General features: G+C 37.1%; 1 protein-coding gene across 1 annotated transcript; it reads right to left on the bottom strand.

The window, feature by feature from the left end:
• Positions 1-16,428: 16,428 nt before the first annotated feature.
• On the bottom strand, positions 16,429-17,565 carry LOC140246886 (allatostatin-A receptor-like). Its single transcript, XM_072326210.1, has one exon. The coding sequence runs from the start codon at positions 17,563-17,565 to the stop codon at positions 16,429-16,431; it is 1,137 nt and encodes a 378-aa protein (XP_072182311.1).
• Between the last annotated feature and the right edge of the window lie 6,879 nt (positions 17,566-24,444).

The raw sequence follows: 24,444 nt of genomic DNA, 5'->3' as shown, positions 1-24,444 counted from the left end.
TTTTATATCTACTGGAATGAGATGTAATATAAGGGATCTATTTGTGACGTACGTTGTTTTATTCGTCTATGAAAGAAATATTAATGATTTTATTCTCTGCGAAGGAACTGTCTTTCCACCTCCCGAATCTTACGCCCTCAGCGACAGGTTACCAATTTACGTCTGGAAGTGATTGTCCATCAAGATATTCAAATATATGTTTATATTGGCAAATATAAAAATATACAAAATATGAATACAATTATTTGATACTTCCAATAGCCACTAAATCCAGTGAAAAATACAAACATCATTATGTATATTGGCATATAAATACACAGTTTATTCTCTTTGTGTTAAGTACCATGGAAAGCTATCGGACTGGAAAAACATAAATGCAGGTGTCCCCCAGGGCACTAAACTTGGGCCAATTTTATTTCTGATAATGACCAATAATGTATGTTCAAATGTGTCAGTCCAGCATTGATTTTAAAGTATGATATGACTTTGATTGAGAGTAGGAAAATGACTCAACCATCCAACGTGCAGCATGCTTTGGATGAAATTAACCAGTGGACCAGACACAACAACATGAAACTGAACCCCTCAAAGTGTGTATCAATGACAATAACTTTCTGTAAAAACCCTCCTCTGCATAATGCTTTGTTCATTGCAGACGTTGAACTAGGTACTGTCACCCGGACAAGGATATTAGGTGTTGTGATTCAGTCAAACTTGAAATGGGATGGTCATGTTACTCAGGTCCTAAAAAAGTGCAACAAAAAGTTATACATGCTTCGCTCCCTAAAACGTTTTTAACTTCCCCACAGCTGATTTAGTTACTGTATACTCAGGCTACATACGTCCTGTTCTTGAGTATGGCTGCCCAGTTTTCAGTGGCTTCCTCACAAAGAAACTTGAAAGTCAGCTGGAAATGATTCAGAAAAGAGCCTGCAGAATGATATTAGGCAAAAATTACACAACGTACATTACTGCTCTAATGAAACCTGCAAGTTGGGCACTTTAGCCGACAGGAGAAGACAGCTGTGTCTAAAATTTGCTTGTTGCATGGTTAATAACCCACTCGTCTCTCACTGGCTCCCTGCTAAACACCAAGGGCATCAATACACACTGCGTTCGAACACAAGGTACCAGCAATACAAATGTAAAACAAAACGGTTTCAGGACAGTGCAATGCCATATTTCATTAATCTACTGAATAATAAAGATTAGAAGTTTTATGCATCTGTATAAGTAGTTTAAGTAGTAATTTCAAGTATAATGTTTTCCGGCTGTTTGTTCATCAGTCTATTTGGCTGTGTTGTTTTTGATATGGTACTATTTGTAACAGAAAAATATATTGCGGATTTGAGTAAATGACCGGATATTTAGTATGTATGAAATAATAGTGAGGATTTAACTGATTTTATCAGTTTTTGAGCCATAATTTTTTATGATTGTTATAGCACAGACGGGTGGATATAGTTTTTTGATATGTAGGCTTAAAAGATATGTTTTATTAACGTTGAAGGATGAGCTGTCATGATGATGATTGTTAAAAAGAAAGAAATATTGTTCATTTCATTCATTGAAATTTGGCACATGAGATTAACGTGATGTGCAGGTGTGAAAATGTTTTATTTTATTTTTTGTTTAAATCAAAATTTATATAAGTAAATGAAATAGTAACGGTATTTTTCTAATGACTAGCTGTGTAATGATATGTCAACAGTGATTTTTTTCTCCTTTTCTTCATTTCTTCTTTTTTCGTTTTCTTTTCTTTTTGATAAAGTAATCTGAGTATTGATGGGCTGGTACCCTCACTGATTTCATTATCAGTTGTAATAGTAATGATTTTTTTATTTAGTGTTGAGTAGTGTTGCCATGTTGACAGGATATTTTTTATCTGTCTTTTTTTTTTTTCGTTTTTGTAAAAGCAATTTCAGAATTGATTGGGCTGGTACCCTCATAGATTGATCACTTCTTGTGATTTACCACATGTGACCTCTGTAATATTTTTTTTTTTTTTATATATCATGTCTTCATATCATTGTTTGTACAGAGCACCGAAATAATCTGTCTGTTTTTATGACTATGATTGTAAAACATGTGCAATTCAGCCTTTGGCTGCCAGACATGAGTTTTAATAAAACTTGTTCAATTCAATTCATTTCAATTCAGTATATTGACCGATTCGGGTTCGTTGAGGGCAGCAGACATTTTACGGCACAGGGCGCAGCCATAGTGGGTGTATCAGCCGACCCCCCCTGCTCTCCCCCACCCCGGGGCAACACGTTTATCGCGCACTTGTAACAAAGGTTCGCGCACTAGCAAGCATTCGCGCACTCAGTACGAGACGCCTATTGGCTAAAGCAGTTTTTCATTCTGCGCGCATGCTAATGTAGGGAGAGGGGTGGGGGAGTGCGGAGGGGGGGTCGGCTGATACACCCACTATGGCTGCGCCCATGCCAAAAATACACATTGCGCGTCACAGAATCGGTCAATAGGCTACACCTGGATATAAAAACGATCCAAGTTCAAATTCACTATTGTCTTTAAAGACCCTTTACAAAGTCATGCAAACAGAGATAATTACTCAAAAGAATGCTTTCCGTTTAGATTTGTATAAATGATATTCAACTGAACCGAAAAAAAAAAAAAAAAAACTAAAGACGTAAGGAAAATGATTTAGTGATTTCTATTTTCTTTTTGTAATGGACTTGGGTCGTTTTTATGTTCAGGTTTTCATATATATTTGAGTTTGATTTCTTAAAAAAATAACAATTAAAGGCATCACTTACCATTTGCACATGAAAAAATAAAAACAGCTATAAAATATGACCTAGAGATAAAAACAACCAATGCAAAAATTTTGAAATCAATGTTACGTATTGTATAAGTATACAAAATGTGAACAATAGTTTAGATAAAATTGTTTCTAGAATAAACCATCTGCAGTTATGATTTAGTTAGAAAAAAAATAGTGATATCTCCTTGTATTTTAGGCTTTATTGCAAAATGTTTATGTGGTTGGATGGTTTGTCATACAACTGACCTACACATACGCATCAAATGTGAAAACTAAAACACTCTTTTAAATCACTCCTCCCAATGGTAAACAATACCTTTAAAACATTTGTGAAAGTTTGAAAAATATCTTCTTTGTAAATTATATAATGTCGTTTTAGGTGTCGAGTGGAGTGTCACTAAAACAAAATAATCGTTTCTATTTGATGATGATTAACTGTCGGTATCCATGTTCAAGTTAATGAAAAATCACGAATGCTAAAATGATATGGTGTTCATGAGTTTTTGTATTGAAACTCTGATGTTGGAAACAGATTGCATAGAACTGATTATATTCAAAGAATATGCACAAAATCACAGAGAGAGAGAGAGAGAGAGAGAAAAGAAATATTGTTATGCTAATTTCAGATAAAATCAGGAACATTTTTAATCGAAAATGTGATGCAGTTTTAAGAATCAATTATGAATCTTTGCAGCAAAAAGACTTGTAACAATTCTGAAACTTAAATTGTCTATGTAAATGATACATTATTCAATTTAGGTGCAGATTTACTCCCCTTAACAAAACAGATAGCTGCAAAGAGTAGCATTTGGTCTTTCGAGTATAAATTAATATGAAACCACGTCATTAAAATTGGGCGGTGATTTGAAGAATAAAACTTTCAAACAAATTCCGGAATTGAAAACATAATAGAGTATATAGAAACAGTGATATTAGAGTCCGATTTCAATTTTCAATTCCATTGTTTATGCTAAGATTATAAAAGCCCAATGATAATTTTTTGTTCAATGATAAGTTAAACAAACAACAATGACTATAAACAAGCGCGGTTGTCACGGACTTATAAGTCTGCAGTTGACACGAATACAACACACATACACACACGATCCTACTATGTTATGTCATATTTGTATATCAGTGTATGTTTAATGAAATTGTTGAAAATAGATTCTTTATTGTAAAGAAAAGCCATACAGAGAGAATAAATCAATTCAAAACAAATAATATATTTAAAGATATTCGAAACCGATTTGTGCTGAAATATCCTGCTTGAGCCCGTCACTATTCTTAAAGGCGAGTTAGTTTATTTCTGTTGGCCTGCCCGCAGTTCAGTGATAAATCGAAATGAATCAACCGATGACGTCCTTTCGTCAAATTTGTGAGGCAACCTTCCACTGATATTTGTTGTTAGCTACCAGTAAATAAAACTGTCTTTAAGAATATTCAACGTCTCTCTCACTCAGTAGGCTATAGAAGAAGGAACGGGATAAAAAATAGCAATAACTCTATGCCACTTAGATCACAGCTGCATGCATGAACGTCCTTCTGTCACTTCAACAAAAGCGATATTGAATAGTGCAACAATGATGATATAATGCATTTTTCAAAGGATCCTCTTTGTCTAGCGCACTCTCGGACGTGCACTCACCCAATTATTTACTGCCTGACCCATTGACGACCACCAGTTCAAAACGACTTATAGACATCGTGTGCATTAAGGTTGCCATTGGATGTGATAGGCTTAATTTCAGAGTAAAGGGGAAAATGCATGCTATGGTCATTCAGCTCTTCAAATAGGCATTGTAAACCATTACCCGGGTATTGGTAAGCCATCTATTACCTTTCTTGTCCTATCAATCATGCACTCACGCAAAATTTTTGATGCAAGCATTATATTTGGCAAATTTCCCAAGTATTGAACAACTCTTCTCTCCCTCTGATCATAGTCAATGATCTCTGTTTTTCTTCTCTGGCTCACCCCACCCCCCCCCCCCTTTTCTCTCCCCCCCCCCTCTCTCTCTCTCTCTCTCTATTCCTCTATCTGTCTGTCTGTCTGTCTGTCTGTCTTTATCTGTTAAAAGAGATGGACAGGCAGGAAGACATGCAGATAGTTTACTATCAGCAGCAGCAACAACAACAGCATCACGTAGAGGGATGAATATTGAAGCTCGTTATGCATCCGTTCCCATGCCAACGGTTGGCATGGGAACGGATGCATGCGACGCAGTTCAGGCGTTTGTATTGAACTTTAGCAACTTTTTATTGATATGGTCCTCACCAGGCGACTGTTGTTTCTACTGACAACCGATAAGACTACAGAGACCTTCGACTGACTTTAGGGAGCTTTAGATTTTTCGCGACGCGGACGTTCAGAGGAAAACAAAAACTTTTCTGCGCATGGGTAAATATGACCGTGCATCACAAAACCAACAAAAAGTCGCATCCATTGGTATTACATGAAGACTCAAAAAAGGTAAAACAGGTTAACCGAGTGAATATTGAGTTTTTCATTTTCTCTGAAAAAGCTATTATTCTTCTACATTACTTCTAAGTTTGGGATCAAAGAATGATGAATGAGAAAGTGTGTTTTTAGCCGTTTCTCTTCAACCCTTTTTTCTTGCTGAGTAGTGAGATCAGGTGCGTCCTAGAGGCCCATTTTCATTTCTTGAAAATCCTTTGAACACTGTTCACTTTTAATCCTAATAACTTTTGAAAGGATGATACTACTGCTTTGAAAGTTAGCATTAATCATGGACAGACTGTGTTAATAAAGTATGCTCAATTTCAGCTTAATTTGATAATCCCTTCATTGTTGTTGTTCCATTTTGTCCCATTCACCGTACAGCTAGGGCAGTTTGGTGAAGATTAAGCGCTTGAATAGACCCTCACTTCAGAGCCTCTTTTCTCAGTTCACACTTTTCCAGAGTGTACCCTTTCTTTCCAATATTTACATAGGTTAGGAGAGTCCATTTGAATTGAGTTATACATCATTTTAAAGCTTAGAGTCTGCTCTTCAGAATCTGCCCTAAACTAAAAATCCATATCTGGCGACTTTTTGTTCGTTTTGTGATGCAGGGTTACAAAGTTTTAATATGCTTATAAAAAAATCGATCTACCGTCGTCTGAGTTTGTACGGTTGGTTCAGGGTTATTTTTGCGTCCGCTCAAATTCACACCCGCAGAGAGCAGCCCGCTCCGCGATGCAGTGTTCCCATGGGGCGCCATTTTACTTTGTATAGACTGCGTCCTCGCGTAATCTAAAGCTACTTTGCAACACGACGTAGGCCCGAGAGAGAGGAACGACCGACGGAAAATCGTTGTTTTTCATAAACGTGTGCGTCCAATTCTAAAGCTAGCTATTATTTATTCTATGATGGTGAGAAAGCTAGGTTGTACACTTCTAATTCCAAAATAAATCAGTTAGTTACTTCGATCAGTGAAAAAAAGAAGAAGACGCGACAGTGCAAAGATTGTGCACACGAGCTTCTTCAGAAGACGCATGCTGTCTGCTGATTGGCTGCGACTTTAATTTTCATACCAAACGCTGGTAGCAATCCGCGGGGACGTAATTTAGAGGATGGACATGATGAATCTCACTAGAGGACTCTTGCCTGGCATTATTTCTCGCTGGTGGCGTCCTTACATAAGAATCGGTCCTGCTATAAAACCCAGCATTTTTCTTGCAATGAATGAGCGCAAATGGGGGGGGGGGGGGGGGGGGTTCTATTGCAAAGGCTTAGTTTTCACTGGGTTTGAGTTAAAGACATAAGATGGACGTAGAAGTGGCATACACATGCACACACACGTTCATACAAGCAATGCACACTCGCACACTGTCGATCACACACAAACACACAAACACACAGACACATGGTTTTTGTAAATCTTGTTATACCCCTACAATAATATTGTACGCATCGTTTTGCAATTTGGTGCTAATAAAGGCCTGTAAATAATCAAAACACCAGTGAGAATCATAATCTAAAGGGAGTTAACTATTACACACTGGAAGAACACACCTTTTTCATTTCAACTAAACATAAATTTCACTTCAATGTCAATCTCATTGTGATTTGTAAGATTCTCATAAGGTGCCCTCTTATGACGAAAGTGCGTTCAAATATATAAAATAACATAATGATATCAAATCATATTACAATGTATTATACTATGATATAATAATTATAATATCATATGAAATAACATGATGTAATATAACATAACGTCATATTATATCATATTAAGTTATAGAATAAAACACAATGTAATATGAATAATATCATATCATATCATACAACATGATAATTATAATACATTTTCATAGAATATAAATTACCATTAACAAAATTATCTACCTTATCCTGTTTGAAAGGAAAATAATCCAAGGGATTTTATTCGTGTTATGTAATCAGTAGGCTAAATGAAATGAAAATATGAATCAGAAGTGTGTGTTTTTTGTCATATTGACATTAAAATTACCCATGAAATAAACGTCCTTGTTTTCAAGAGTTATTCTTTTTTTTATTCAGGAATTCATGAAAAAAGGTATGGAAAAAAACCCCACACATTTTAGTTTCTTTACTGGGTGGCCTACATAATAAATTACAATACAGATAATTCCTTCTAGTTTTCATTCTATCATTGAATATTTTCAATGAAAAGGTTTCGCGTTGCCTCTTTCGTTCTGTCATTCAGAAAGTCTGTTTGACTGTGTGTCTGTCTCTTTCGACTGAATACTCGTCCGCTCTCTTTCCGCTGGATTGACCATTAGCCTGTAATAAGATCAAATATAGGTCTATACAGCTGTACAGCTAAAGTGAAACAAAACGCTATCAAACAGCGCCACGCTTAAAATTTCCGCTCAGGCTAACAATTTGACGGTGGACCTATAATCCGGGGTTATTACTTTAAACCCACAATGATATTAATGCAGAATTTTACAATGCTATTCATAACTTAGTGTACATCACCGATTTTAATGGGTCCTCTGACAAACTGTAATTCATACTAATCGCGAATGGCTGTAATTTTTTTTTTTTTTTTTACTTTCACCATGACCCCAATATCTTGCGAAGATGAATCAAAATAGGTCACCAACTGGATAAATGGCCACAAAATGATTGTAATCAAACATTACAAATTCAAAATTTAGACTCTTTGGCAACTACTTAGATAGCATTTAAGGCAGTTCAGAGCTGCATATTTTGATGAAACTCCTCTCAATTTTTATGCCTCCGCCACGAAGTGGTGCCGGAGGCATTATGTTTTCAGGTTGTCCGTCCGTCCGTACGTCCGTACGTCCGTCCGTACGTCTGTACGTCCGTCCGCTTTCGTTTACGCGATAACTTGAGTAATATTTACTGGAATTTTACAAAACTTGGTCCAAGTATGAAGTATGATGGGGCAATTATTTGATTAGATTTTGGGTGAAATCGGCTAAAGGTCAAAGGTCAAGGTCAAATCATGAAATTGTATCCGTTTACGCGATAACTCAAGACTGGATGGAGCAAATTTCACCAAACTTTGTTGGAGGATGATGTATGATGGGACAATTACTTAATTAGTTTTTCAGTGAAATCGGACAGAGGTCAAAGGTCAAAGATCAAGGTCAAATCCTAAAATTTATCTGTTTACGTGATAACTCAAAACTGGATGAAGCAGCTTTCACCAAACTTGGTCCAAGGATGATGTATGATGTGACAATTAGTTGAGTAGATTTTAGTGACATTGGCAAGAGGTTAAAGGTCAAAAGGTCAAGGTCAAATTCTACAAATGTTGCAATTTCCCCCATATCTATGCAATGCCCGAAGGTATTTTCTTGAAACTTGGTGTGGACATGTACTACTGCGTAAAGATTCTCCAGAGGGAGTTTCATGTCATAAGGTCAAAGGTTAGGTGAAAATGTTGCAATATTACTTTTCTCGCAAATGGTTCAATGTATCTTCGTGGAACTTGGTACATATGCATGTACTGTCTGGCAGGGATTATCTAGGGAATTTAGGGGTCATGGGTCAATAGTCAGGGGTCAAAGGTCAAGGTCAACTTCTCAAAATTTTACTATTTCCCTCATATACTAGTGGTATATGCAATGCTTGCATTATTAGTTTCAAAACTTAATACATGCATTACCTAATGAAGATTCTCTGGGAAATTTCCAGCCAGAAGGTCAAAGGTCAAAGGTTAAGGGTCAAAGGCCAGGTTTCAATGCCCCTCCAAAAAAAAAAAAAATTTATTTTGTACCGTCATCACACTCTTTCTTCGTACCTTGGAAATTACTCAATGCATAAACTTCCCCAAAATTCCCCAAATATGTGTACCTGCACTCTTAGAAAATTATAGCAAACCCAGTTCAAGACATTTCTAACAAACATGTCATTTCAATATTTTGCCAGTTATGTGAAACTGTTATGGATCACACATTGTGAAGACATTGTACTATATGCCTATTGGGAGAATCATGCATTATGGCGGAGGCATCAGTCGCCATAGCGACATATCTAGTTTTTTCTTAAAATCAACTTTGTGTGTTTGATAACAAGCTTTCATGGAAGTGCCGTACTGATTGTATACATAATGTATGTGCAAACACAGGCGTAATGAATAGTAATTTCCTTTATCTGCATATGAAACAGATATTGGAACTACATCACTGTTTTTATTGCAGAAGAAGGCATTTACTGCCAGTATACACATCAACATTGTTTTCGGAAGGTAAAGTTGCATGTTTCGTTAAACTTTCCCTGCCGCGGCTTTTCATCAAAAATCCTTCTTGTTGTCTGTAGTTTGTTATACATTTTGCCTAATATTACTTATTCCACAGGGGACAGGGGGGGGGGGGGGGTGGGGAGTGTTGATGATAGGCTTTCTGGTTCCCTCCCCCCCCCCCCCCCCCGCTCAGGTGGTCATTCGTTCCCGATTTTTCTAATTAGGGGCAGTTTACAAATATTTTGCAAACAATCCTGAGACAGATACGGAAAATAAAAGTGGATAAAAATCTGAAACACGTGTGTCTGCTTTGATGCAGTGCATGTCAGGTTCTACCTGGCTTCTTTTCGCAGAATATTTCGCTATATATGCGTTGCACGTACGTCATGCTACGAATACCTACACTATATAGCAGACAACTCTAGGCGCTTCTCAACACTTTTCCCTCACTATTAGGTTCCCTTCCAAAATCCTGAAATAGGGGGGTAATTTTGGTTGCTCCCCTTCCGAAAGCCCGAGATAGAGGGTCAAAATACTAACCCATTCCCTGCCGTAAAGGGGGTATCTCTGGGATATCTCTAGGAATTTGGTCGACCGTCTGAAGGGGGGGGGGGGTGATAAAGCTGAAGTTGTGTGTAGTCTGTTTCATATTGTATACATAGGGTTAATGAAATTGATGCGATGCATGAAAATATGGGCATCCTGTCTCTTCTCGTTAACCCTCTGCATGCCAGATTAATTTTCTATCCATAGGAATGTACACGAAATCAGTACACACTTCATTCATTGGCACAAAAAGGGTTAATATGTCACAGACCGGAAATAGAAGACGATTGAAGTCACAATTTTTTTTTTCTCCAAATATCCCACAAAGGCTTGAAAAAATGAGGGTTGTTTTTTTCTTCAAGTGCCAGGGGTGTTTTGTAAGTGTCACATTTGGTGTGTTATGTAATGAGGGTTGATTTATGGACTTAGCATGTCTACATGTCTGTTAATTTGTTGAAATTTGTCACCTGTAATATTTGAAGAGTTTGTTCGCAAAAACCGATAAGTCCATTTTTGAAGATTTTGAAATACGGTCTCTGTCATAAAGTACAAAATAATACCTTTTAAATGATATATCGGTCACTACATATAAAGGTACATTTTTGAAGTTATGGTCAAAAGAAGCAACATTTTTCTTATTATTCTCTTTATTTTTTCTTGACCATTAATTGCAAATATCTCCATTTGGCAAATATGGACTTATCGGTTTTTGCAAACAAACTCTTCATTTCTCATCTCCAGCCTCGCCCTCTATTCTTTTGTGTGTGTGTGTGTGTGTGTGTGTGTGCGTGTGTGTATGTGTGTGTGTGTGTGTGTGTGTGTGTGTGTGTGTGTGTGCCATGGAGTAAACCCGGCGTGTGCCACATTTTTTTTTTTTTCCTGAGACATCATGACATGATCGCTTCGGAATACATTCGGTTTCTCGAAGCCTTGTTAATTTTTATGGAAGTGTTTATGCAAGAAATGCAGCACAGTAAAGGTACAGAGAAAAAGAAATACAATCTTTGCTGCAATATTGACGTCAATATGTGTGAGCAAGGGCATTTCATCTGGTGCTTTAGTGCACACCGGCATATTAATTTGATGATTCGATTCGTTAGTGCGAAGTGCAAAACACAGTATGCGTATTTGGCATTGGCAAACTGGCGGCTAAAGGGGTGTGCAAACGTGACACACGATAAAAGAGTTAAAGAACCTTCTATAAAGATGCTGTTTTCAAGTTCTTTTATGATTATCGTAAGTTATAGCAGGAGGATATGAGTCAAAGATGTAAATAAGCTTGACTAACAAGGTTACAAATCCCACGGGCCCATTCCCTTCCCTTGTAATTCTTTTGAAGATATGAGCAGAGGTTCCTTAAAATTGTTTGTCGTTGGATTTCATTTTCTGGAGATTCGATTCTGGTGAAGCCCGCCCTCATGCGTAAAAAAAAATAAAAAAATAAAAATAAAAATTAAAAAAAAAACTGGAGGAGAATGAAACGGTGTGTCTGTCTACGGGGCAGCCACATCCGGTAATAAAGGTTCTGTGCGAGAAATCGGACGAGAGAGGAAAATCGGATGGAAGCTTTCAAGTCTAAAAGAAGGTGAGTGTATGGGAAGGTAGTAAGACGTGGAATATTTTTAATTAAATACAACAATTGAAGTCAACATTTTGTTTCTCCCTTTCTCCACTCACTTCCCGTTGTGGGAGCCAGAAATTTTTCGCACAAGACAGTTCAATGGCATAATGCTCATTTTTGTATATTGCAAATGTTTCTTATTTTCTCTTTGAGGATGGCATCACTATCAAGTGTATTCTTAAGATGGTAGGCTCCTGCATTTTTTCCCTCTTTACATGGAAACAAGTGTATTGTCGATTCCTTTGATCTCATGACATTATGTACAAACTTTGAAGATTGTCGTGATCACTATACATGTACTATGGATGTACGTATTATATATATATGTGACCCTGCACCTCAAAACAAACAAAAAGTCGCCAGACATGAATTTGTAGTTAAGACCATATTCTGAAAGAGTAGACTTTAAGCTTTAAAATGATGTATAATTCAAATCAAATGGACTCTCCTAACCTATCTAGATATTGGAAAGAAAGCACAAACTCAGGAAAAATGTGAACTGAGAAAAGAGGCTCTGAAGTACAGTGTCCATTCAAGCGCTTAATCTTTACCAAACCGTGCTGGCTGTGCGATGAATGGGACAAAAAACAGGAAGTAAACCACCAGGGTAACAACAATGAAGGGATTATCAGATTAAACTGAAATTAAGCGTGCCTCATTAACACATTCTGTCCATAATCAATGTCAGCTTTCAAAGCAGTAGCACTATCTTTTCAAAAGTTATTAGAGTTGAAAGAGAAGAGTGTGGACAAGGTTTTTCAGAAATGAAAAAGGGATTCTAAAGACACACCTAATCACACTATTCTACCAAAAATGTTTGAGATAAACTGCTAAAAAAAAACACACTTTCCTGCCCGTTTTATGATACCAAATTTTAGCATAATGTAAAAGAAGACCCGCTCTTTCAGAAAATATGAAAAAGTCAAGTTCGGCTAGGTTGACCCATTTCACTTATTGCCGGTCCTCACGCAAAATCAGTGTGTGCGACTTTATGTTCGTTTTGAGGTGCACGGTCACATATATATATATATATATATATATATATATATATATGGCCAAACAACCTTAGTACGCTTTTCTTTCCTTTATATGTATTATATATATATATATATATATATATATATATATATATATATATATATATATATATATATATTTATTTTGTTTTCATATACACGTGTTGCCATTTTCATGTATGGCTTCCTTAAAAATAAAATGCAGAAATAAAGTCAAACTGAAACAGTATGCATGGCAGAACTTTTGAAAGGGAAGAAGGAGAAATAAAGGGGAAGGAGGAATGCATTGCTCGCTATTGAATTTCAAAACTTTGATAAAACACACTATGCTATCCTTGTGTAGTTGTAGGCCTTGTGTGAGTACTTTAGTTTTGGAGAAGAACGGATCGCTTATAGCATTCTCCAGGCAATAGCACGCTCCTGCACATAGTACATCATACACTAATGAAACTACAGAAACATGAACAAGCACATATAAAGAAAAAAAAAAACGTACTAAGGTTGTTTGGCCATCCTCATATTCCAGCCACATGTGATTCCACTCGTATCATTATCTTTCATGCTGATGTGAAGCTTAATATTCAGTAGAAATGGAAAGAACAATGTTGAAACCATTATTGTCAAGTTTTTGTGTTTACACTAAGCTGTTTCATTGCGTTCCCCTCTCTAAAACATAACAACCAGGGGGTGTTTCATAAAGCTGTTGGTAAAGTTACGAACAACTTACGAGCAACTGAATCAGTTCTGATCGGTTCTGATGTGCTATACTTATCATCAAAATTTCCATAATTCAGCACAAGAACTGATCACCAGTCGCTCGTAAGTCGTTCGTTACTTTACGAACAGGTTTATGAAACAACCCAACCCCCCCCCCCCCGCTTTGGATCAAGGAAAGAAGAGAAAACAATAAAACTTCTGTACTGTCACTGTTTGATGTATTTGCTTTTCTGCATAAGTATTTCTTTTTTCTGTATTCCCCTTTCTTTTCTGCGCGGGCTCTTCTTCACGCCAGTGTTCGCAGTCCAACACCTTGAGTGGTTGTGATTACGATTTTCTTCTTTTTTTTTTATGCCTCCGCAACGTAGTATCGCCGGAAACATTTATATGTTTTCTGGTTGTCCGTCCGTCCGTCCTCCAATCCGTAATCGATTGTTGTTGTTGCTTTTGACAGGGTATCATAAGAACCGTTTGAGGTGTCCAAATGAACTCAGACATATGTGTTTACGAGTGGATGAAGTTGAACCTATCGATTTTTTGGTACACATGTTCAAGGTCAAAAGGTCAGAGGTCAAGATTGAATTTTTTTAAGTTTCACTTTTTCCCCCTATATCCATGCAACGCCAGAAAGTATTTTCATGACACTTTATAGAACATACATGTTTTACCAAGAAAAGATTCTATAGGAAAAACTTTGGGCTGTTGCGTCAAAGTTTATAGGTAAAGTGAAAGTGATGAAATTTCTCTTTTTATTTCGCCATTTTGGAAACGGCTCAAGCTATCTTCTTGAAACTTAGAACAATCATATGCATGTACAGCCTGACAATGATTCTCTTGTGAATGTTTGGGTCATGGGTTCATGGGTCAGGTAAGCATTAAAAAATATATATATATGTTATTTGATGCTGAAATTACACAATTTCATCAATACCTTAAAAATCACCCAGTGTATAAACCTGATTAAACTAGGTACCATATGATATAGATGATTTACCGCACGGTGATTCTGTAAAGTAAAGATCTCTGTCACGTGGTCAAAGGCTTAAAAATTATGTTTTAATGCCACTATGTATTTTCCCATATTTTGAAAAGAGCTCAAAGTATTGACATGAAAACGGGATATTACCAGTAAAGTGATTATTTGAAGAAAAAATTTGGGCCACAGGGTGAACAATCTCTTCACTTACTTCCTAAAACAATTTAGCTATTCAAATAAATTCTGGTTTAAGGAAACTATAACACCAAACACATATTTATTTGTTCCATTAAACCTTCAAACATGTTATTTATTAATATATATATATTTTTTTATTTATCATCATTTTTACCGATGTTGTCTCGCACTGTCAATGTGTACTAAACACCTATGAGAAAAAAATGCAACATGGCCGAAGCATATCAGTCTATTTTTATTTTCATGAGATCAATAGTTTCAACCCGATGTCTATGGGAACTCGGTGTGCCCTGTTTTGAAGCAGTGGGAAATTCAGTAATATCGGAAGTAACGGGTTAATATAATCCGAATTCTTGATGTGTTGTGATAGGGGATTCTAATTTTGGAATAACGATGGCCATCCAATTATGGCCATCCAATTATCATATTGAACAAGCGCTGTTGCAGCACTGGTGGAAATAAGCAGGCGACAGAATCTTTACAACATGCTCATCATAACAATACTTTATTCATTTTTTCCCTTACTTGCAATCTTCATTTTGAAATGTATACATTGTACGTGGTGGTCATTTGTTCAATAGTGATAGTTGCGCTATGTTTATATTGTCTATATACATACATAATTACCATGACATTCCAATGCACAACGATGTTCAAATTTTCTTCAGTGAAATGCGTCGTCTTCTTGGCTCCCAAATCTCGTGAAACCATGTATATTTAAATGAAAGAAATAATTACAACTAACTTCCATACTTCCATAGGCGTGTATACATCTCATACACAGCAGATTATATCTCTTGTAATGTACTACTTTACTGCAGCTTTGATTTATGTATCAATCTATCATTCCATCTTCTTTAAAAGCACTGTAGTCCCATTTAAATTCACAAAGGCCTACTTTTAATACAACAAACATAGATATAGTACACTAAATTAACAATTGATTTATAAGAACATTTATAAGAACATAAAAAGATACACACACAGACTTAACAAAATATTTATTAGTAGAATTAGGACGGTAGTATAAAAAATACCAATGGCTTCTGACTTAGAGTTATGTTCGGTTATGTTCTCTTGTTTTGTTTGGTCGCAAGCTTAATAAATGTCCATATTATATTGCTGGAGTTAACTCTGTTCCTATACGAAGTGCTGAATACATTTCAACTTTGCATAAAGTTCTTTATATTTCACCTTATCCACTTTAAAAGCCTCTGTTCAAAATAAGAAGTGGATTATAAAGGTGGTAATTGAGATGTTATTTCTGTAGCACTGTTCCTCTGATTTGGTGGCTTGAAAACCTGCACACTGTTGCGTCGTGGGTGTATCCATGCACGTTCCCAATTAACTTGCGCTAAGATATTTACAATAATCACATTTCGGTTTTGGTTGTGACTTTATTTCTGCATTTTTTTTTAATACAAAATAATCATAACTTAACAAACAGTTTTCCGCCGAAGAAAATTCAACTCATTTTTTTTTTTTTATATATACACGTACTCAGTGGATGCAGAAATGCTAGTACAAGGCATCAGTGAAATTTGAGGACTAATTGGAAAATCCGTTTTGAAAGGATAAGCCTTCATAAACATACGCTATTAACTTGAGACATAAACATTTTTGTACTAGCCATAATCATGACATGACATTTCAGTAGATTCTCATTTTATTTTCTATAATAACTGAGACATTAAAAAGCCTTCTTAACCACAGCTACAGCGATGAAAGCAAATATACTTATATCATTCTTAGATCTTCCCCAAATTGAACTGACGTGTTCAACTAATATTTTATGCATTCTCTGAATTGATTGTTTACGATTAATCCCCCTCCCCGAGATTATAATGGTCAGAGATTTATGATCATGTACGAGAGGCGATGTCAGTCAGCTGCGTGTGACTTTTCTCTTTGTACCTACTGTGGGTGGAATCTGCCACGCTGCTCTCAAACAGCGCCGCCATCGGTCCGTGTGAGCAAGTGAGAAGCTCCCTGATGGCCGTGCGGAATTGGGGGTACTGGATCGTGTAGATGAAGGGGTTGGCGCAGGAGTTGCAGAAGGCCAGAAGTGTGAGGATCTTGTTAAGTGAGCCGTAGAGATAGGTGTAGTCAATTGCGCCGATGTTGTAGAGGAAGTACGCGAGGCTGTTGGGGCCCCAGCAGATTATGAAGATCAATATAACGACTACGAGAAGTTTCAGGACTCTGTTCTTGGCTTGCAGGAGCTTGTAGGACGATGTAGATCTGGCATTCACCTCGCCCTCCCCGCGGAACCGCAGCGACTGCCGGTAGAGGGCACGGGCAGCAAATATCTGCGTGACCAGCATAACGGCTGCGGGAATGACGAAGTGCAGGAGGTAGGAAGTGACGCCGGCGATTTCCTGAGAAACCTGGGACGGAAAGTGGTAGGCGCAGGAGTTGCTCGAGGATTCAACCGAAATGGTGAGAACAATGAAGATGTCCGCCGCCAGGGCGCAACCCCATATCACGAATATGGAGATAACGACGTGACGCCTGCGCAGGAGGCGATTGAAAGCAAAGGGGAACTGAACCGCGATGAAGCGCTCGACAGATATGGCTGTCAGGGTGAAGATTGAACCCGACACGCAGATCCAGAGGAAAAACGACGTGAAGAGCAGCCGGCAGTAGAGTTCCCCTAGCCAAGTCGTCGGCACCCAGGTCGCTGTAGGTATGGGGATCATGAAGACTGACGTGAGGAAGTCAGCAACGGCCAGTGCACCGATGAGCGTGTCGGTGGATTGGTTCAGGGCTCTGCGACGGAATAGGACAATGATCACCAGGAAGTTCCCCACGATGCCCAGAATACTCAACACCAGTTGTAGGATCATCCACCAGGTCCACTCAACGGGCTGCCAGGTCCAGACTGCTTCAGGGACAAGGGTTACCATGTCAACAGTTTCAAAGGCACCTGTTGACAACCCATCCCCACGTGTTGGATTTAATGACACGTCATCTAGCGTGGTGACGTTGTTATTATTCATCGTTCTGCGTCAAGAAAAACCTGGAGCTGTTACTGGTGAATGATGTAAGGAGACACTTCCAAAAGTGGACGGCGGTGGCGCTATGGATCGAAATCGATCACCAACCTCATCAAGCTCAAGGCGCAGCTGTTAAGTCACGAACCTGCGAATATAAACAAGTAAGGTTAAAAAGTTTTAGCGTTAACATGACAATTAGAATACACAATGGGTTAGGTCATCATCAAGCCGTTCTCTCTTGCAAACTTATAGAGAGACACGGATATAAACCACAGGAAACTCAGAAGAGCGGGGTAATCTACCAAAATATCCAAAAAACTTGTGCCAACGACATTCTATACAACCGAGAACCGTTGCTGTTTGTGTCCAGTTGAATAAGTGTGGCACGTGAATAATACAGAGTTACAGACAGTCATAGATTAATCAAGTCGTACTCTTTAGTGAAGTTATGCCTAAGTATTTTCTTTACCTTGAATTCAACCGATCTGTTGACGACTTCTTGTTCAGAATCGATGACAATGAATCGCTGCCACTTAAAGAATATTTGCCCTATGTTAGTATAACAGAGGGTACGCTGTATGGAAAATCTTTTTGTGATTTCTGCTCAAGTAAATATCAACAAATCTTAACTCTACTGTACTTAATGTTTTTCACATTCCTTTGCCTCTCAAATAAGCCACGGAATATCTTGTTCTATTATACTACACTAGTATAGATTTTCGTTCATCCAGTCGAAGTGAAATCTCCATAGATCAGAAACTGGACTTAAAAGTTACGTCGTGAGACGTTTTCCCGAAACAATCGTCTTCTTCTGCCGTTCTTCCAGTGGAGCAGCCTAGCCTCAACATAGGAACAAGGGCCTCCGTTCCATCCTATCACATAATTATGCCTTGGACTGGGCGATACGAGATATTCCGAACCGTCTTTCATGCACTAGAAGCGAATCAGTGCGTGAATTCCTGCACCACCTCGTGCATAAAGGGTCCATTCTTCTAAGAAATTGGAGGTACTTGTCCTACTATTTGTAAAACACTGTGATAATGGCCTAATTTAAATTACAACATACAAAAACAACAAATATCGTCATCGTGACCATTGGCTTCACACTCTGTGTGCTGCTTTGTAGCACATCTTATTTTGATTTGACTTGTTTATCGTCGTGTCCCTCCCCCGTTTGCGGCATACAATTACACAATTAACACACTATAGTACACAGAATAAAATTTCGAAATGAAGGGTATTCTATATGATAACCATGTTCTACCACTGCCTAGTGCCCTTTGAAGTAAAGGTCGTCGTGCACAACAACCTTTACTACCGCTATTAATAACGTGACGTATCTATCCATTCGACAATAGTATTTTAACACTTCCGTGTGTTTGTTAGAAAATATTGTAAACTATTGAATGTTGATGAAAAATTATCAAACGACCAGAAGGCCCCTACTTTCTTCAAGCGTGTTAGCCACAGGCATCGTGAGATAGCACCACAATCGTTCTCACGGATCAATGAGTAGATTGATACCTCTGTGACTACAAGACCTCTAATCGACTTAGACAGACTTGTGACAGACCGTTGCCCTTCCCTCAGTTTGTTTGCTAAACCAGGCATGATGGGTGCAACAGATAGGAAGACAAAAGTCATCATCATCATGCGATATTTTCATCGCCCCATCTTTTGTCTGACGGTTACATCACGTGTTGGTAAAGTGAAAGTTTTTAAAAGGTAATGCGAAGCATTCTTGTCAAGTATGATTCGAAAATTGTTTCCAAACGGCTTCCTTTGACGTACGCCATGATTGGACATAAACACACGTTTCTTCCTTTTTTAAACATGTTTTTAGTCAAGTCTATCAAAGCAAGATGCAATGGCAAACTTGAAAGCTTCCTTTACAACCTTCAGGCACTTTTTTCATAGTCCGTAATAGAGTAAGAACAAGACGATTGGAACATTCTTCGATTCTTGACTAAGATGTGTGAATGTTCTTTTTTTTTTCTCTCCCGTACAGCCTCACATAGTGACGTCCCTTGAAAAAAAAGTGAAGAATTATTTTAAACTCCTTCTCACTGGATTATATGCTACATTTAATAAAGGGCTTCGAGGTATTGTATTTCTCTGGTATATACTGCATGTGGTGCAGGCATCACACTGTCGCGATATTTAGCGAAGATGGACACAAGATAAACGAAATTGTTCAAACTCGACTCTGATCGTATTAAGATTAGCTGTCATTCTCGAGGGCATGCACAAGAGTGGCCATCATTATATTGACTGCCGAAAGAGTTTCTGTATTCAGGCAGCAAAATCTCTGGCAAGCCGAGAAATTAGTTTCTGTGTCATCATGTGACCTTCCGTAGGCATCAATTTTTTTCTTAGTCTCTTGATTGGCTTTTTCCCAAGTTCAGAGGTAACTTTGTGCGAAAATGCACTTTGTATGAATATGAGGGGCCCACATCAGCTGAGGGGCCCACAATCTGAAGGGCCTACACCCCACCAGCTTTGTCTTTTTAGTGGGTCCCTCAATTTCTCGAATTTTGCAAACTGTTTACTTTACTTCTAATCACTTGAGTTTTATGATAATGTATAATTATCGTAATGTGATACCATCATTCCACATTCTTTCCATCCTACATAGATTTACGCACTTTATTTTCTGTTACCTGACGAAAAATGAAATAAAACATTGACTTGAATTGAACTGAATATTGTGTTATTTTGATCATGTCATCGTGTTTCAATTTTGGGACAGTGTGACAGCACCCTCACTTCAGTTGGTACAACTGGTTCAATATTGGAACAATCACATTAGAAATCCGTTGTCCCGATCAACACCGATTCTCAGCCACAAACGACTTCAGCTGAAGAACAAGATGTGATAGTAGCCTTGGAAACACATTAAAGAGATCTAAAAAAGTATAGGAGTAAGCTGTCTTTCACCCCATTCTCTTCCACTCTCTACCTCTTTTTATCCGTGATCTTTGCATTAAATGAATGAAAGGAGCTGAATAAAGTCAATTTACATTAAAGAGAAAAAGACTAAGACAGAAACAGCTATAGATTTGTACACTTATTGCGATAAACACTCGAGAGAAGTCAAAAGACCAGAACGAGTAAGTGGCTAACAAGACGTGGATTCTCACTTTCTCGAAATCTCTTGAAACGCAAGGGCCCGAATTCACGAAGGTGGTACAAACAAAACCATGGTCTAAACCATGGACAAAAACCATGGAGCGCCAAGTGTTAAACAGAATATAATTCGTTACGAAATTGGTCATTTCGTCGACAAAATGACTGTTTCGTTAACGAAGTTATCATTTCGTGGACGAAATGTTCATTTAGTTACAAAATTTTGTCATTTCTTTACAAAATAATCATTTCATCGACGAAATGACCAATATCGTAGCGAAATATCGCATGCGACACTTGGCATTCCATGGTTTTTGTCCATGGTTTAAACCATGGTTTCATTTGTACCACCTTCGTGAATTCGGGCCATAGTGTTTTACGTCATGTTGTTGATAATCACGTATGCATGAAAGCACGCATTATAATCTAGATTGGAAGCGAGATACTTTTGGAATATGATTTCAATAAAACAGGCGTTCATTGGCAAAGAGAGTACAATCATAATTATTGAATACTTCTAATGTCTTCCTTGGAGATTTACTGGATATATTCTATTAAATGAATAGATAGCTATGTCAGAGACAGTTTTTTTGAACTTGAACGTGTTGGAATTAAAACCAGTTTTTTCTTTAAACTCTGTTTATCCTCATCTGGAATTTAACTCTAGTTATGTTGTGCAATACATAACAAACATCGAAAATATGCTTGGCAGAAAGGGCCTCATAGGCCTATAATATACGTGGGGAAAATGCATTTATTCAAACTAACAATATCTGAATCTTAGTCCTGTGTATCTCATCCATAATATAGAAGGTCTAGAATGACATGTTTCATTCTGATAGAATACAAAACATTACTATATGAAGAGTTTGTTTGCAAAAACCAATAAGTCCATATTTGCCAAATGGAGATATTTGCGATTAAAGGTCAAGAAAAATAAAGAGAATAATAAGAAATTTGTTGCTTCTTTTGACCATAACTTCAAAAATATAACTTTATAATGTAGTGACCAATATTATCATTTGAAAGGTATTATTTTGTACTTTATAACAGAGACCGTACTTCAAAATCTTCAAAAATGGACTTATCGGTGTTTGCAAACAAACTCTTCATATCTTCCTCTCTTTGTAATATTCCAACACCAGGTTTCTTCTGTGTCGGCATTTGATGAAAGATGTCACTTCCATTAAAATTATACGGTATAGATGTTTTGACGAGGCTGTTTAACTTTATCATTATGTAATGTTTGCATGCTCTCATGAGAAAACAGCAACAACAAGCACAACTAACTCATCAGGACTAGCAGGACGTACTGTATTCTATATGCTTTAGTTTCTCAACTGTAGCATAACTTTGTACTTTTTTGAGGCAGTATGCATTCTTTTGTTTATCTGTATCATTTATGTTTATGTTTATGATGTAATTCCAGATCTATTATGTGTTATGTTTTGTTGGAAAAAGAAGAATGAAAATAAATGAATTGAATTAAATTGAATTGAACTATATGAACCATTTCGTAAACAGTGAAACAGTCGCATACACACACACACACACACACACACACACACACACACACACACACACAGGTGCACCTATAGACCTATATTTATTGTTCTTTTTGTAGTCGAGGATCAAAAATCATTTATGATACATTGAAATTTAAAAAAAAAATATAAACTTTCCATATCCAATGTGTTTAAAGTCAAGAGAACAAATCAAAACAAAACAAAGCGAAACAAACGATCTCAAGGAAAAATTAGCTCAAACTTGATCTTCGATTCATTTCACTCTGTTCTACAAATTGTTCATATTTTGCCAGTGCCAATGGACCATACGTCTTTTTCTTCTTCTTCTTTTATTGACGATTCCAGAGGGTAGTCTTCCTGCAGAAGGTATCTTCTGTACATTTCCTTATCCTTACATTATCCCTGAGCTGACATTATACCATTATATCAATGCAACCCATTTATAAAGATGCTGCCTTTTGCTGACATCCTGTCCATTAAATCTGACCCTAGGGGAGGAAAACGAGGACATGTCTTGAAGAGAATATAACACCATATACCATTAGACAGTTGACAAAAATAGTACCTTGGGGATGTTTTATGAAGCGAGTGTAATGATGGTGTCACAACCCGCACTACTTTCACGCTAACAATATTCGACACACCCAATCGACATCTCCTCTGGGAGGGTTGAAAATGAATACACAATACTATTAACGAAGGACTAAGTAACAGCGTTTCATTGTGCTCTCTTTGTAGAAACAGAATGTGGACGTGCGAATAGAAACAAAGTTAAGGTCGGGCTCTTGTTCGTTGCTTTCTTTTATTACCCATACGAGTCTCATATTTTTGCATGCTTTTTTCTTAGATACTGGAGAAAAAGTCTGGCATATAGATAAGATACTGGTAGAATATCTTGAGGCAATCTTGAGCTACACACGTTGGAGACATAGTGCGATGATAGATTAAAGGTGAATGAGGTTATATACACCGATCGCCTTCGCGTAAAGACAAATTAACATGTAATTTTTTTGATTGGATTTTAGAAGCAGAATAAATGCGAATAAACAAGCGAACGAATTACATCAAATGGATTCATGCTCCGAATACTCTTAAACTGAGGTCCCCCGAGTTTCCTTAACACTCTACATTGACTGAATGAATATGATTCATTTTTATGCTTACCATAATTACAATGTATTGTTATATGTTGATTTTATTCATAGAAACAGATAGATTTGCATTCTATGTTTTTTTTTTTTTTGCATCAAACAAGACACGTTTTCCATTTTTGTTTTGTTTTTACAAGGGCAATGAAACCCCAAACCAAATTGTAGCCTACGACATTAAAGGGATCGTGCAGTTTTGGTTGAGACCTAATTTCAGGTTTCTAACATTTTTTGGTAAGATAATGAAAAACATCTTATGAAATATGAAAGAGCATGTAATTCTATGAGGAATTCAACGTTTATTTGACGAAAATTGCTTTTGAAATGGCTGAGATATCCAAAAAAGAGCGATTCTAATAAATTGTGGGACCTACACTTTATTACGATCGCTTTGTTTTACTTTGTTTTTGGATGTTTCAGTCATGCCAAACCCGATTTTCATCAAATAAACTTTGAATTCCTCTTCAAATGGTATCCTCTGTATATCATAAGTGTTTTCTTGGTATCTCGCAAAAAGTTAAAAGCCCAATTCTCATCTCCACCAATACTGTACCATCCCTTTGAATATAATATTTCACTAATCTAGTTTCTAGTATGTCTTGACTTTGATTATTGTTCTATTCGCTTCGTTTGGACCAACATTATGGTTGTCATCAAGTTCTCTAACTAATGATTTGAATTTTCACTTCATGTTTAATTGTTTGTTTTGTGTTTAATCATTTCTTTACAGTCCCTTTACGTTTCGCAGTGACTAGGAATAGTGGCAATCATTAAATATTTTTTGTAACGAGTGACACTTTTTTCCCCTCAGGTTGACGGAACATAACTGTAATAATGTGTGATAGCAGAACATTACCTCGTTTTTTTGTTTTCTTTTAACGCTGTTCCTGGGAAGCACTGTTAATTTATCATTTTCTTAGGATGTAGATAGAAAAATAGATCTATGGATAGATGGATAGATAGATAGATAGATAGAGAGAATGAGAGAGGGAGAAGGTGGGAGAAAGAAAGGGGGAGAGGTAACATTTAACTGATACTGACTCATGGTACGACAATGACAATAATATAAACAAGGAATATGC

This window comes from Diadema setosum, chromosome 3 (genome assembly GCF_964275005.1).
Source record: "Diadema setosum chromosome 3, eeDiaSeto1, whole genome shotgun sequence".
NCBI lineage: Eukaryota > Metazoa > Echinodermata > Echinoidea > Diadematoida > Diadematidae > Diadema > Diadema setosum.
This window is presented reverse-complemented; position numbering and strand designations above follow the sequence as displayed.